This window comes from Petromyzon marinus, unplaced genomic scaffold (assembly GCF_048934315.1).
Source record: "Petromyzon marinus isolate PM22_M1 ecotype Great Lakes invasive population unplaced genomic scaffold, UKy_Petmar_22M1.pri1.0 PM_Scaffold_38, whole genome shotgun sequence".
NCBI lineage: Eukaryota > Metazoa > Chordata > Hyperoartia > Petromyzontiformes > Petromyzontidae > Petromyzon > Petromyzon marinus.
The window spans coordinates 133,577-147,944 of NW_027423368.1; the positions used below are offsets into that span (position 1 = coordinate 133,577).

The following is a 14,368-nucleotide window of genomic DNA, read 5'->3' on the forward strand; positions in this document are numbered from 1 at the left end:
AAGTTGTCTTGTGGTTGTTGTTGTAGTACGGAGTTAGACTGATGGCCTTAATCAAAGTTGTCTTGTGGTTGTTGTTGTAGTACGGAGTTAGACTGATGGCCTTAATCTAAGTTGTCTTGTACTTGTTGTTGTAGTACGGAGTTAGACTGACGGCCTTAATCTAAGTTGTCTTGTGGTTGTTGTTGTAGTACGGAGTTAGACTGACGGCCTTAATCTAAGTTGTCTTGTGGTTGTTGTTGTAGTACGGAGTTAGACTGATGGCCTTAATCTAAGTTGTCTTATGGTTGTTATTGTTGTAGTACCGAGTTAGACTGACGGCCTTAATCTAAGTTGTCTTGTGGTTGTTGTAGTACGGAGTTAGACTGATGGCCTTAATCTAAGTTGTCTTGTGGTTGTTGTAGTACGGAGTTAGACTGACGGCCTTAATCAAAGTTGTCTTGTGGTTGTTGTTGTAGTACGGAGTTAGACTGACGGCCTTAATCTAAGTTGTCTTGTGGTTGTTGTTGTAGTACGGAGTTAGACTGATGGCCTTAATCTAAGTTGTCTTGTGGTTGTTGTTGTAGTAACGGAGTTAGACTGATGGCCTTAATCTAAGTTGTCTTGTGGTTGTTGTTGTAGTACGGAGTTAGACTGATGGCCTTAATCAAAGTTGTCTTGTGGTTGTTGTTGTAGTACGGAGTTAGACTGATGGCCTTAATCTAAGTTGTCTTGTGGTTGTTGTTGTAGTACGGAGTTAGACTGACGGCCTTAATCTAAGTTGTCTTGTGGTTGTTGTTGTAGTACGGAGTTAGACTGACGGCCTTAATCTAAGTTGTCTTGTGGTTGTTGTTGTAGTACGGAGTTAGACTGATGGCCTTAATCTAAGTTGTCTTATGGTTGTTATTGTTGTAGTACGGAGTTAGACTGACGGCCTTAATCTAAGTTGTCTTGTGGTTGTTGTAGTACGGAGTTAGACTGATGGCCTTAATCTAAGTTGTCTTGTGGTTGTTGTAGTACGGAGTTAGACTGACGGCCTTAATCAAAGTTGTCTTGTGGTTGTTGTTGTAGTACGGAGTTAGACTGACGGCCTTAATCTAAGTTGTCTTGTGGTTGTTGTTGTAGTACGGAGTTAGACTGATGGCCTTAATCTAAGTTGTCTTGTGGTTGTTGTTGTAGTAACGGAGTTAGACTGATGGCCTTAATCTAAGTTGTCTTGTGGTTGTTGTTGTAGTATGGAGTTAGACTGACGGCCTTAATCTAAGTTGTCTTGTGGTTGTTGTTGTAGTACGGAGTTAGACTGATGGCGTTAATCTAAGTTGTCTCGTGGTTGTTGTTGTTGTAGTACGGAGTTAGACTGATGGCCTTAATCTAAGTTGTCTTGTGGTTGTTGTTGTAGTACGGAGTTAGACTGATGGCCTTAATCTAAGTTGTCTTGTGCTTGTTGTTGTTGTTTGACTTGGTGTACGGTGCTATTTCAGGAATATTTTGATGTTTTTTTTCCTGGATTTTCTGTTTGCACAGTCACACACATAGTCACTTTAAGACGTTTTTCATGTTCGTGTTTTAGTTTTTTTGTTTGTTGCAGTTGCACCCCGATTCAAGAGCCGAATGGCCCACAGGGCTTTACCAAAAATAAATGAAATGATGAAAAATGAAACTATGAAACTGTGTCTTTCCTGTGTCTCCCCGTGTCTCCCTGTGTCTCCCTGCGTGTCCCCGTGTCTCTCTGTGTCTCCCCGTGTCTCCCTGTGTCTCCCTGTGTCTCTCCACGTCTCCCCATGTCTCCCCGTGTCTCCCTGTGTCTACCCGTGTCTCCCCGTGTCTCCCAGGCCCAGCGGAGCTGGATCGAGCGATCCTTCTGTAAGAGGGAATGCATCCACGTCATACAGAGCTCCAAAGATCCACACAGGTGAGGGTGGGACTCCCCTAGGTCCACTCAGCCTCAACAGACTCGCGGAGACTCACCCACCCACTCAGTCACCCACTCGCCGAACCACCCACTCACCCATACACTCACCCACTCACCCACTCACTCACTCACCCACCCACTCACTCACCAAAACACCCACTCACTCACTCACCCACTCACTCACTCACCCACTCATCCACCCACTCACTCACTCACTAACCCACTCACTCACTCACCCACTCACCCACTCACTCACTAACCCACTCACCCACCCACTCACTCACCCACCCACCCACTCACCCACTCACACACCCACCCACTCACCCATACACTCACCCACTCACCCACCCACTCACTCATCCACCCACTCATCCACCCACTCACCCACCCATTCACCCATACATCCACCCACCCACTCACCCACCCACTCACCTACCCACCCACTCACTCACCCACCCACCCACTCACCCACACACTCACCCACCCACCCACTCACTTACCCACCCACCCACTCACCCACACACACACCCACTCACTCACTCAACCACCCACCCACTCACCCATCCACACACTCACCCACCCACTCACTCACCCACCCACCCACTCACCCACTCACTCACTCACCCACTCACCCATACACTCACCCACTCAACACCCACCCACCCAATCACCCACCTACTCACCCACTCACCCAGCCACCCACCCACCAACTCACTCACCCAGCCACCCACCCACCAACCCCACTCACCCACCCACACTGTCACCAACTCTCCACCCTCCCCACCCCAACCGCAGATGCTGCTGTGGCCGCCTCATTGGCCAGCACGTTGGCCTCGTGCCCTACGTCATCCCGCGGGCGGCCAATCAGAGCCCGGCAACGGGCAGCAAGCACGCGGCGGAGACGGCAGCGGCGGCGGCGAGTGGCCAATCACAGGAGCGCTGGAGCGTGACGCAGCACACGCACGCGAGCCCCACGGACGCCTATGGCACCATCGAGTTTCATGGGGCAGGACACTCAAACAAGGCCATGGTGAGGACGTGGTGGTGGTGAGGGTGAGGAGGTGGTGGTGAGGGTGAGGAGGTGGTGAGGTGGTGGTGAGGTGGTGGTGAGGGTGAGGAGGTGGTGGTGGTGAGGTGGTGGTGAGGAGGTGGTGGTGAGGGTGGTGGTGGTGGTGAGGTGGTGGTGAGGTGGTGGTGGTGGTGAGGTGGTGGTGGTGAGGTGGTGGTGAGGTGGGGGTGAGGTGGTGGTGGTGAGGTGGTGGTGGTGGTGAGGTGGTGGTGGTGAGGTGGTGGTGGTGGTGAGGTGGTGGTGGTGAGGTGGTGGTGGTAGTGAGGAGGTGGTGGGGGTGAGGTGGTGGTGATGGTGAAATGGTGGTGGTGGTGAGGTGGTGGTGGGGGTGGTGAGGTGGTGAGGTGGTGGTAGTGAGGAGGTGCTGATGGTGGTGGTGAGGTGGTGGTGGTGGTGGTGAGGTGGTGGTGGGGGTGGTGGTGAGGTGGTGGTGGGGGTGGTGGTGGTGAGGTGGTGAGGTGGGGGTGGTGGTGGTGGTGGTGAGGTGGTGGTGGTGAGGTGGTGGTGAGGTGGTGGTGGTGGTGAGGTGGTGGTGGTGGTGAGGTGGTGGTGAGGTGGTGGTGGTGGTGAGGTGGTGGTGGTGGTGAGGTGGTGGTGGTGGTGGTGGTGGTGAGGTGGTGGTGGTGAGGTGGTGGTGGAGGTGGTGGTGGTTGTGGTGGTGGTGGTAAAGGTAATGGTGGTGGTGATGGTGGCGGTGGTGATGATGATGGTGAGGTGGTGATGATGATGATGGTGTTATCATCATCACCTTCCTCACTGTGGGGAGCCCATCAGGTTAGATCATCCAATGGTGGGGTTGAGGTTATTCGCAGTTTATCACGTGACTAGGAGATGTTGACTACCTCGCCCGGTACACAGGAGGTCGTGGGTTCTATCTGGTGTCTCCCTAAGTGTCTCCCCCCCCCCCCCCGTGTCTCCCCCAGTATGCACGTGTCTCCCCCCCGTGTCTCCCCGTGTCTCACCGTGTCTCCCCGTGTCTCCCCGTGTCTCCCCCCCGTGTCTCCCCCCGTGTCTCCCCGTGTCTCCCACCCGTGTTTCCCCCGTGTCTCCCCGTGTCTCACCGTGTCTCCCCCCCGTGTCTCCCCCCGTGTCTCCCCGTGTCTCCCACCCGTGTCTCCCCGTGTCTCACCGTGTCTCCCCGTGTCTCCCCCCCGTGTCTCCCCCCCGTGTCTCCCCCCGTGTCTCCCCGTGTCTCCCACCCGTGTTTCCCCCGTGTCTCCCCGTGTCTCACCGTGTCTCCCCCCCGTGTCTCCCCCCCGTGTCCCCCCCCCGTGTCTCCCCCCCGTGTCTCCCCCCCGTGTCTCCCCCAGTATGCACGTGTCTCCCCGTGTCTCCCCGTGTCTCACCGTGTCTCACCGTGTCTCCCCCCCGTGTCTCCCCGTGTCTTCCCCCGTGTCTCCCCGTGTCTCCCCCCGTGTCTCCCCGTGTCTCACCGTGTCTCTCCCCGTGTCTCCCCCAGTATGCACGTGTCTCCCCCCCGTGTCTCTCCCCCGTGTCTCCCCGTGTCTCCCCCCGTGTCTCCCCCCCGTGTCTCACCGTGTCTCCCCCCGTGTCTCCAGTATGCACGTATCTCACCGTGTCTCCCCCCCCGTGTCTCCCCCCCGTGTCTCCCCCCCGTGGCTCACCGTGTCTCCCCGTGTCTCCCACCGTGTCTCCCCGTGTCTCACCGTGTCTCCCCGTGTCTCCCCCCGTGTCTCCCCGTGTCTCACCGTGTCTCCCCCCGTGTCTCCCCGTGTCTCACCGTGTCTCACCGTGTCTCTCCCCGTGTCTCCCCGTGTCTCCCCCAGTATGCACGTGTCTCCCCCCCGTGTCTCTCCCCCCGTGTCTCCCGGTGTCTCCCCCCCGTGTCTCCCCGTGTCTCACCGTGTCTCCCCGTGTCTCCCCGTGTCTCACCGTGTCTCCCCGTGTCTCCCCCCGTGTCTCCCCCCGTGTCTCCCCCCCGTGTCTCCCCCCCGTGTCTCACCGTGTCTCCCCCCGTGTTTCCCCCCGTGTCTCCCCGTGTCTCCCCCCCGTGTCTCACCGTGTCTCCCCGTGTCTCCCCCCGTGTCTCCCCCCCGTGTCTCACCGTGTCTCCCCGTGTCTCCCCCCCGTGTCTCACCGTGTCTCCCCGTGTCTCCCCCCGTGTCTCCCCCCCGTGTCTCCCCCCCGTGTCCCCCCCCCGTGTCTCCCCCTCGTGTCTCCCCCCCGTGTCTCCCCCCCGTGTCTCCCCCAGTATGCACGTGTCTCCCCGTGTCTCCCCGTGTCTCACCGTGTCTCACCGTGTCTCCCCCCCGTGTCTCCCCGTGTCTTCCCCCGTGTCTCCCCGTGTCTCCCCCCGTGTCTCCCCGTGTCTCACCGTGTCTCTCCCCGTGTCTCCCCCAGTATGCACGTGTCTCCCCCCCGTGTCTCTCCCCCGTGTCTCCCCGTGTCTCCCCCCGTGTCTCCCCCCCGTGTCTCACCGTGTCTCCCCCCGTGTCTCCAGTATGCACGTATCTCACCGTGTCTCCCCCCCCGTGTCTCCCCCCCGTGTCTCCCCCCCGTGGCTCACCGTGTCTCCCCGTGTCTCCCCCCGTGTCTCCCCGTGTCTCACCGTGTCTCCCCGTGTCTCCCCCCGTGTCTCCTCGTGTCTCACCGTGTCTCCCCCCGTGTCTCCCCGTGTCTCCCCGTGTCTCACCGTGTCTCACCGTGTCTCTCCCCGTGTCTCCCCGTGTCTCCCCCAGTATGCACGTGTCTCCCCCCCGTGTCTCTCCCCCCGTGTCTCCCGGTGTCTCCCCCCCGTGTCTCCCCGTGTCTCACCGTGTCTCCCCGTGTCTCCCCCCCGTGTCTCACCGTGTCTCCCCGTGTCTCCCCCCGTGTCTCCCCCCGTGTCTCCCCCCCGTGTCTCCCCCCCGTGTCTCACCGTGTCTCCCCCCGTGTTTCCCCCCGTGTCTCCCCGTGTCTCCCCCCCGTGTCTCACCGTGTCTCCCCGTGTCTCCCCCCGTGTCTCCCCCCCGTGTCTCACCGTGTCTCCCCGTGTCTCCCCCCCGTGTCTCACCGTGTCTCCCCGTGTCTCCCCCCGTGTCTCCCCCCCGTGTCTCACCGTGTCTCCCCGTGTCTCCCCCCCGTGTCTCACCGTGTCTCCCCGTGTCTCCCCCCGTGTCTCCCCCCCCGTGTCTCACCGTGTCTCCCCGTGTCTCCCCCCGTGTCTCCCCCCGTGTCTCCCCGTGTTTCCCCCCGTGTCTCCCCCCGTGTCTCACCGTGTCTCCCCGTGTCTCCCCCCGTGTCTCCCCCCCGTGTCTCACCGTGTCTCCCCCCGTGTCTCCCCCCGTGTCTCCCCCCGTGTCTCACCGTGTTTCCCCCCGTGTCTCCCCGTGTCTCCCCCCCGTGTCTCACCGTGTCTCCCCGTGTCTCCCTTCCGTGTCTCACCGTGTCTCCCCGTGTCTCCCTTCCGTGTCTCCCCCCCGTGTCTCACCGTGTCTCCCCGTGTCTCCAGTATGCACGTGTCTCACCGTGTCTCCCCCGTGTCTCCTCCCCGTGTCTCACCGTGTCTCACCGTGTCTCCCCGTGTCTCCCCCCCGTGTCTCACTGTGTCTCCCCGTGTCTCCAGTATGCCCGTGTCTCACCGTGTCTCCCCCGTGTCTCCCCCCGTGTCTCACCGTGTCTCCCCGTGTCTCCCCGTGTCTCACCGTGTCTCACCGTGTCTCCCCGTGTCTCCAGTATGCACGTGTCTCCCTGGACACGAAGCCGGAGCTGCTGCTGCAGCTGCTGCTGCGTGAGTGGCAGATGGAGCTACCCAAGCTGCTCATCTCAGTACACGGAGGACTCCAGAACTTCGAGTTGCAGCCCAAACTCAAGCAGGTGACCGCTCACCACTCACCACTACCACTCACCACCACCACTCACCACTCACTCACTCACCCACTCACTCACCCACTCACTCACTCACCCACTCACTCACCAAATCACCACTACCACTCACCACCACCACTCATTCACTCACTCACCCACTCACTCACTCACCCACCCACCCACTCACCACTCACCCACTCACTCACCACCCACCCACTCACTCACCCACTCAACCCACTCACCCACCCACCCACTCACCCACCCACTCACTCACCCACTCACTCACCCACTCACCCATCCACCCACTCACCACTCACCCACTCACTCACCACCCACCCACTCACTCACCCACTCAACCCACTCACCCACCCACTCACTCACCCACTCACTCACCCACTCACCCACCCACCCACTCACCACTCACCCACTCACTCACCACTCACCCACTCACTCACTCACTCACCCACTCACCCACTCACTCACTCACCACTCACCACTACCACTCACTCACTCACCACTCACTCACCACCACCGCTCATCACTCACCACTACCACTCACCACTACTACTCACTCACCACTACCACTCACTCACCACTACCACTCACCACTACCACTCACCACTCACCGCTACCACTCACCGCTACCACTCACCGCTACCACTCAACCACTACCACTCACCACTACCACTCACCACTACCACTCACCACTACCACTCACCACTCACTACTATCACTCACCACTGCCGCTCACCACTACCACTCACCACTACCACTACCACTCACCACTACCACTCACCACTACCACTACCACTCACCACTACCACTCACCACTACCACTCACCACTCACCGCTACCACTCACCACTACCACTCACGACTACCACTCACCACTACCACTCACCACTACCACTCACCACTACCACTACCACTCACTCACCACTACCACTCACCACTACCACTGCCGCTCACCACTCACCACTACCACTCACCACTACCACTCACCACTACCACTCACCAATGCCGCTCACCACTCACCACTACCACTCACCACTACCACTCACCACTACTACTACCACTCACCACTACCACTCACCACTACCACTCACCACTACCACTACCACTCACCACTACCACTACCACTCACTCACCACTACCACTCACCACTACCACTCACCACTACCACTCACCACTACCACTCACCACTACCACTCACCACTCACCACTACCACTCACCACTACCACTCACCACTACCACTCACCACTACCACTACCACTCACCACTACCACTCACCACTACCACTCACCACTACCACTCACCACTACCACTACCACTCACCACTACCACTCACCACTACCACTCACCACTCACCACTACCACTACCACTCACCACTACCACTACCACTCACCACTACCACTCACCACTACCACTCACCACTCGCTAATCAGCATGCGACACCCCGTGTCTCCGTATATCTCCGTGTGTCTCCGTGTCTCCCCGTGTCTCCCTGTGTCTCCCCGTGTGTCTCCCCGTGTCTCCGTGTCCACGTGTCCCCGTGTGTCTCTGTGTCTCCCCGTGTCTCCCCGTGTCTCCGTGTGTCTCCGTGTGTCTCTGCGTGTCTCCGTGTGTCCCCGTGTCTCTCCGTGTCCCCGTGTCTCCCCGTGTCTCCGTGTGTCTCCGTGTATCCCCGTGTGTCTCCGTGTGTCCCCGTGTCTCCCCGTGTCCCCGTGTGTCCCCCTGTCTCCGTGTCTCCCCGTGTCCCCGTGTCTCCGTGTCTCCGTGTGTCTCCGTGTGTCTCTGCGTGTCTCCGTGTGTCTCCGTGTCTCTCCGTGTCTCCGTGTCTCCCCGTGTGTCTCCGTGTGTCACTGCGTGTCTCCGTGTGTCACTGCGTGTCTCCCCGTGTCCCCGTGTGTCTCCGTGTCTGAGACAGGTGTTTGGGAAAGGTCTCATTAAAGCTGCCATGACGACAGGAGCTTGGATCTTTACTCAAGGAGTCAACACAGGTGACATGCTCGCTCACTCATTCATTCACTCATTCATTCACTCATTCACCAACTCAATCACTCACTCATTCACCCACTCATTCATTCATTCATTCACCAACTCATTCACCAACTCATTCACTCACCAACTCATTCACTCATTCACCAACTCATTTACTCACCAACTGATTCACTCATTCACCAACTCATTCACTCATTCATTCACCCACTCATTCACTCATTCATTCACCAACTCATTCACTCATTCACCAACTCATTCACTCACCAACTCATTCACCCACTCATTCACTCACTCACCCACTCACCCACTAACTCACCCACTCACCCACCCACTCACTCACTCACTCACCCACTCACCCACTCACTCACTCACCCACCCACTCACTCACCCACCCACTCACCCACTCACTCACTCACCAACTCACTCACTCACTCACCCACTCACTCACTCACCCACTCACTCACCCACTCACCCACCCACTCACCCACTCACTCACTCACCCACTCACTCACTCACTCACCCACTCACTCACCCACTCACCCACTTGCTCTGTGTGTCTATCTGCGTGTGTCTCTGTGTGTGTGTGTGTCTATCTACGTGCGTCTATCCACAGGGGTGATCCGTCATGTTGGTGATGCCCTCAAGGACCACTCGTCTAAGTCTCGGGGGAAGATCTGCACTGTGGGACTGGCACCTTGGGGCATCGTGGAGAACAAAGATGACCTTGTGGGGAAAGACGTGAGCATCACTACCAGTTAGTAGGACTAGTTAGTAGTAGTTACTCCATCTCCTCAGCAACCCGCGACCACCACCCATCCTTGCAGCGCCTCACGGCTCTCCGAAACCTCCGAGCGAAGGCTGCGGTAAGCCTCCTCATTTCTCCGACGCGGGATGCTGTAGCCGATGACGGTGGGCCTGTCGCTTTTTCTCAAGCATCCTGAACACCTCCTCTGTCAGCCAGGGTCTCTGGGGAGGTCTGGACCGCGTACCCAAAGCGGCCATTGCAGCCGCGTGAGTCACAGTCCTAAACCTCGTCCATTTACCTTCGACATCAGGAGGAGTCGGGGACGATGCCAACCCCAGCCGCAAGCGACGATGAAATTCTCGCTTGCAACTTTCATCAGCGAGCTGAGACCAGGCCACTAGGGGTTTGAATGGGGTCCTGGGTGTACACCCACCACCGGAGTGGAAGAATGGCAGGCGCATCTTACAGATGACTAGTCGATGGTCAGAGGGCAGATCAGCTCCACGGTAGGTCCTGGTGTCAAGGACATGGGCTCGCATCCGCTGTTCCGTCACTATGTAGTCCAGCAGATGTTTTTGCTTGGACCCGGGATGCATCCATGATGTTGTGTGGATGCGCCGATGCCGGAACAGCGTGTTGGCAATTACAAGCCCATGGGCTGCATAAAAATCTAACAGCCTACTGCCATTGTTATTGAGCTGATCTGGCCCATGCCCTCCAATCACTCCAGACCAGGTGCCAGCATCATGACCAACTCGGGCATTGAAGTCACCCAACAAGATGACTCTATCCCGAGGGGCCACTTTAGCCAGCACCTGTGACAGGAGGTCATGTAAAGCGTCTGACTCATCGGCCTTGCCTGCATCCCTCCACGGATGTTCGTCTTCGGTGGGGGCATAAGTAACCACGACCACCACTCCTCGCCTCCGGTTGATGGGAAGGCGAGCCCAAAGTAGCCTGGGGCTTACAGCTTCCCACACCTCACCGCCACGCTCCCACGCCCCCTTCATTCTTTTGTTCGGAAGAAGAGCCACACCCTGTTGTTTGGCAGTCTCCTGCCACCGAGTAGAGGACTGTCCACCCCTCATGGTGGCAGGAGCCAGAGCCGGTCCACCGGACCTCCTGAATGCCACATAGATCCAGGCGGTACCGGTCCAGCTCCCGACGGAGGAGTGGCAGCCTCTCCTCCGCGGGGAGCGTTAGAACATTCCACGTGGCCATCCGTAATGGCTTTTCGTTGTTTCTGGAGGAGCCCCGAGGGTAGAGATTCAATCTCCGCCAAATGGGGTTTGTCCAGGAGACGTCATAGACGCCTGTACCCCCGGGGCCTCCGACACAAGCTTATTAGTTAGATATTTCAGTCGTGGTTTAATGTGTGGTGGTCACAGACGCCATGAGGGGAATGGGCCAATCGGAATTGGCCCTCTCCCCACGGCACTGCCCACGACAGAGTTGCCCATCCGGCACCGCGGTGAGGTAGGGCGGTTGTTTTTTCCGGACCCATCCACCGCTCCCACCGCTACCACTAACTACCACAACTACCACCGCTACCACTAACTACCACTAACTACCACAACTACCACCGCTACCACTAACTACCACAACTACCACCACTAGCTACCACAACTACCACAACTACCACAACTACCACCGCTAGCTACCACCACTAGCTACCACCGCTACCACTAACTACCACAACTACCACCGCTACCACTAGCTACCACAACTACCACCGCTACCACCGCTAGCTACCACCACTAGCTACCACCGCTACCACTAACTACCACAACTACCACCGCTACTACTAGCTACCACAACTACCACCGCTACCACTAGCTACCACAACTACCACAACTACCACAACTACCACCGCTAGCTACCACCACTAGCTACCACCGCTACCACTAACTACCACAACTACCACCGCTACCACTAGCTACCACAACTACCACAACTACCACCGCTAGCTACCACCACTAGCTACCACCGCTACCACTAGCTACCACAACTACCACAACTACCACTGCTACCACTAGCTACCACAACTACCACAACTACCACCGCTACCACTAACTACCACAACTACCACAACTACCACCGCTAGCTACCACCACTAGCTACCACCACTACCACTAACTACCACAACTACCACCGCTACCACCACTAGCTACCACCGCTACCACCACTAGCTACCACCGCTACCACCACTAGCTACCACCGCTACCACTAACTACCACTAACTACCACAACTACCACCGCTACCACCGCTACCACTAACTACCACCACTAACTACCACAACTACCACCGCTAGCTACCACCACTAGCTTTCACCGCTACCACTAACTACCACAACTACCACCGCTAGCTACCACCACTAACTACCACCACTACCACTAACTACCACTAACTACCACAACTACCACAACTACCACTGCTACCACTAACTACCACTAACTACCACCGCTACCACCGCTACCACTAACTGCCACCACTAACTACCACAACTACCACCGCTACCACCACCGCTACAACCGCTACCACTAACTACCACAAGTACCACCGCTACCACCGATACCACTAACTACCACAACTACCACTGCGACCACTACTACCACCACTAGCTACCACCGCTACCACCGCTACCACTAACTACCACAACTACCACCGCTACCACCACTAGCTACCACCGCTACCACCACTAGCTTTCACCGCTACCACTAACTACCAGAACTACCACCGCTACCACCACTAGCTACCACCACTACCACTAACTACCACAACTACCACCGCTACTACTAACTACCACAACTACCACCGCTACCACCGCTAGCTACCACAACTACCACTAACTACCACAACTACCACTAACTACCACAACTACCACAACTACCACCGCTACCACTAACTACCACAACCACAACTAACCACCACTAACCACCACTAACTACCACAACTACCACCGCTACCACCACTAACCACCACTAACCACCACTAACTACCACAACTACCACCGCTACCACCACTAACTACCACAACTACCACCGCTACCACCACTAACCACCACTAACTACCACAACTACCACCGCTACCACCACTAACCACCACTAACCACCACTAACTACCACAGCTGATGACGTCAGCCTGCTGCTGCTACTCGATTTAAGACCGGGAGCAAGTGGAGAGGTCTTCACCATTCCGGCGAATTGCCCAGCGATGATGCTGGGGATTTGATAAACCATTTTGGGTCTTCATTGAGTGTTCACGCTTACGGTTACCGTGAGAGATTCGTTCGTGAGGCTACCCGCATATAACAAGCACAGAGACAATTTCAAACCGAGAAGATGGATTCTGGGCTTAGCAATCATTGGAAGGATTTTATAAACCATTTCGGATCTTAATTGATTGTTCACGCTTACCATGAGAGATTCGTTCATGAGGCTATTCACATATACAAACACGGAGGCAATTTCAACCGAGAAGATGGATTCTGGGCTTAGCAATCATTGTAAGGATTTGATAAACCATTTCAGGTCTTAATTGATTGTTCACGCTTACCATGAGAGATTCGTTTGTGAGACTATCCACGTATACAAACACGGAGACAATTTCAACCGAGAAGATGGATTCTGGGCTTAGCAATCATTGGAAGGATTTGATAAACCATTTTGGGTCTTAATTGATTGTTCATGCTTACCATGAGAGATCGTTCGTGAGGCTATCCACGTATACAAACATGGAGACAATTTCAACCGAGAAGATGGATTCTGGGCTTAGCAATCATTGTAAGGATTTGATAAACCATTTCGGGTCTTAATTGATTGTTCACGCTTACCATGAGAGATTCGTTTGTGAGACTATCCACGTATACAAACACGGAGACAATTTCAAACCGAGAAGATGGATTCTGGGCTTAGCAACCATTGGAAGGATTTGATAAACCATTTCGGGTCTTAATTGAGTGTTCACGCTTACCATGAGAGATTCGTTCGTGAGACTATCCACGTATACAAGCATGGAGACAATTTCAACCGAGAAGATGGATTCTTGGCTTAGCAATCATTGGAAGGATTTGATAAACCATTTCGGGTCTTAATTGATTGTTCACGCTTACCGTGAGAGATTCGTTCGTGAGGCTATCCACGTATACAAACACGGAGACAATTTCAAACCGAGAAGATGGATTCTGGGCTTAGCAATCATTGGAAGGATTTGATAAACCATTTCAGGTCTTTATTGAGTGTTCACGCTTACGGTTACCGTGAGAGATTCGTTCGTGAGGCTATCCACGTATACAAACACGGAGACAATTTCAAACCGAGAAGATGGATTCTGGGCTTAGCAATCATTGGAAGGATTTGATAAACCATTTCGGGTCTTAATTGAGTGTTCACGCTTACGGTTACCGTGAGAGATTCGTTCGTGAGGCTATCCACGTATACAAACACGGAGACAATTTCAAACCGAGAAGATGGATTCTGGGCTTAGCAATCATTGGAAGGATTTGATAAACCATTTCGGGTCTTAATTGAGTGTTCACGCTTACGGTGGCTTTCAGACAGCATACATTAAAAATTTAATGTATGCTGTCTGAACTGCCGCCTGTGCTGATCGTAGGTGGTGCGCCCCTATCAGACCATGTCGAACCCGCTGAGCCGTCTGACGGTGCTCAACAGCATGCACACCCACTTCATCCTGGCCGACAACGGCACGGCCGGGCGCTACGGGGCCGAGGTGCGCCTCCGTCGGCAGCTGGAGAAGCACGTGTCTCTGCAGAAGATTAACACTCGTGAGTGTTATCACTAGTACTACTATCATCACTAGTACTACTATCACTATTACCATCACTAGTACTACTA

At 55.8% G+C, this 14,368-nt stretch overlaps 1 protein-coding gene across 6 annotated transcripts in view; it reads left to right on the forward strand.

Annotated features, from left to right (window-relative positions):
• LOC116937345 (transient receptor potential cation channel subfamily M member 3-like) overlaps positions 1 to 14,368 on the forward strand; it is a 170,128-nt gene that overhangs the window by 40,096 nt on the left and 115,664 nt on the right. For all 6 annotated transcript variants that reach the window (XM_076064311.1, XM_076064308.1, XM_076064307.1 and 3 more), the window contains exons 2-7: positions 1,809 to 1,888; positions 2,684 to 2,918; positions 6,633 to 6,773; positions 8,693 to 8,765; positions 9,380 to 9,504; positions 14,127 to 14,298. In XM_076064311.1, the coding sequence (XP_075920426.1) occupies positions 1,809 to 1,888; positions 2,684 to 2,918; positions 6,633 to 6,773; positions 8,693 to 8,765; positions 9,380 to 9,504; positions 14,127 to 14,298 (826 nt within the window). The remainder of the gene's footprint in view (positions 1 to 1,808; positions 1,889 to 2,683; positions 2,919 to 6,632; positions 6,774 to 8,692; positions 8,766 to 9,379; positions 9,505 to 14,126; positions 14,299 to 14,368) is intronic.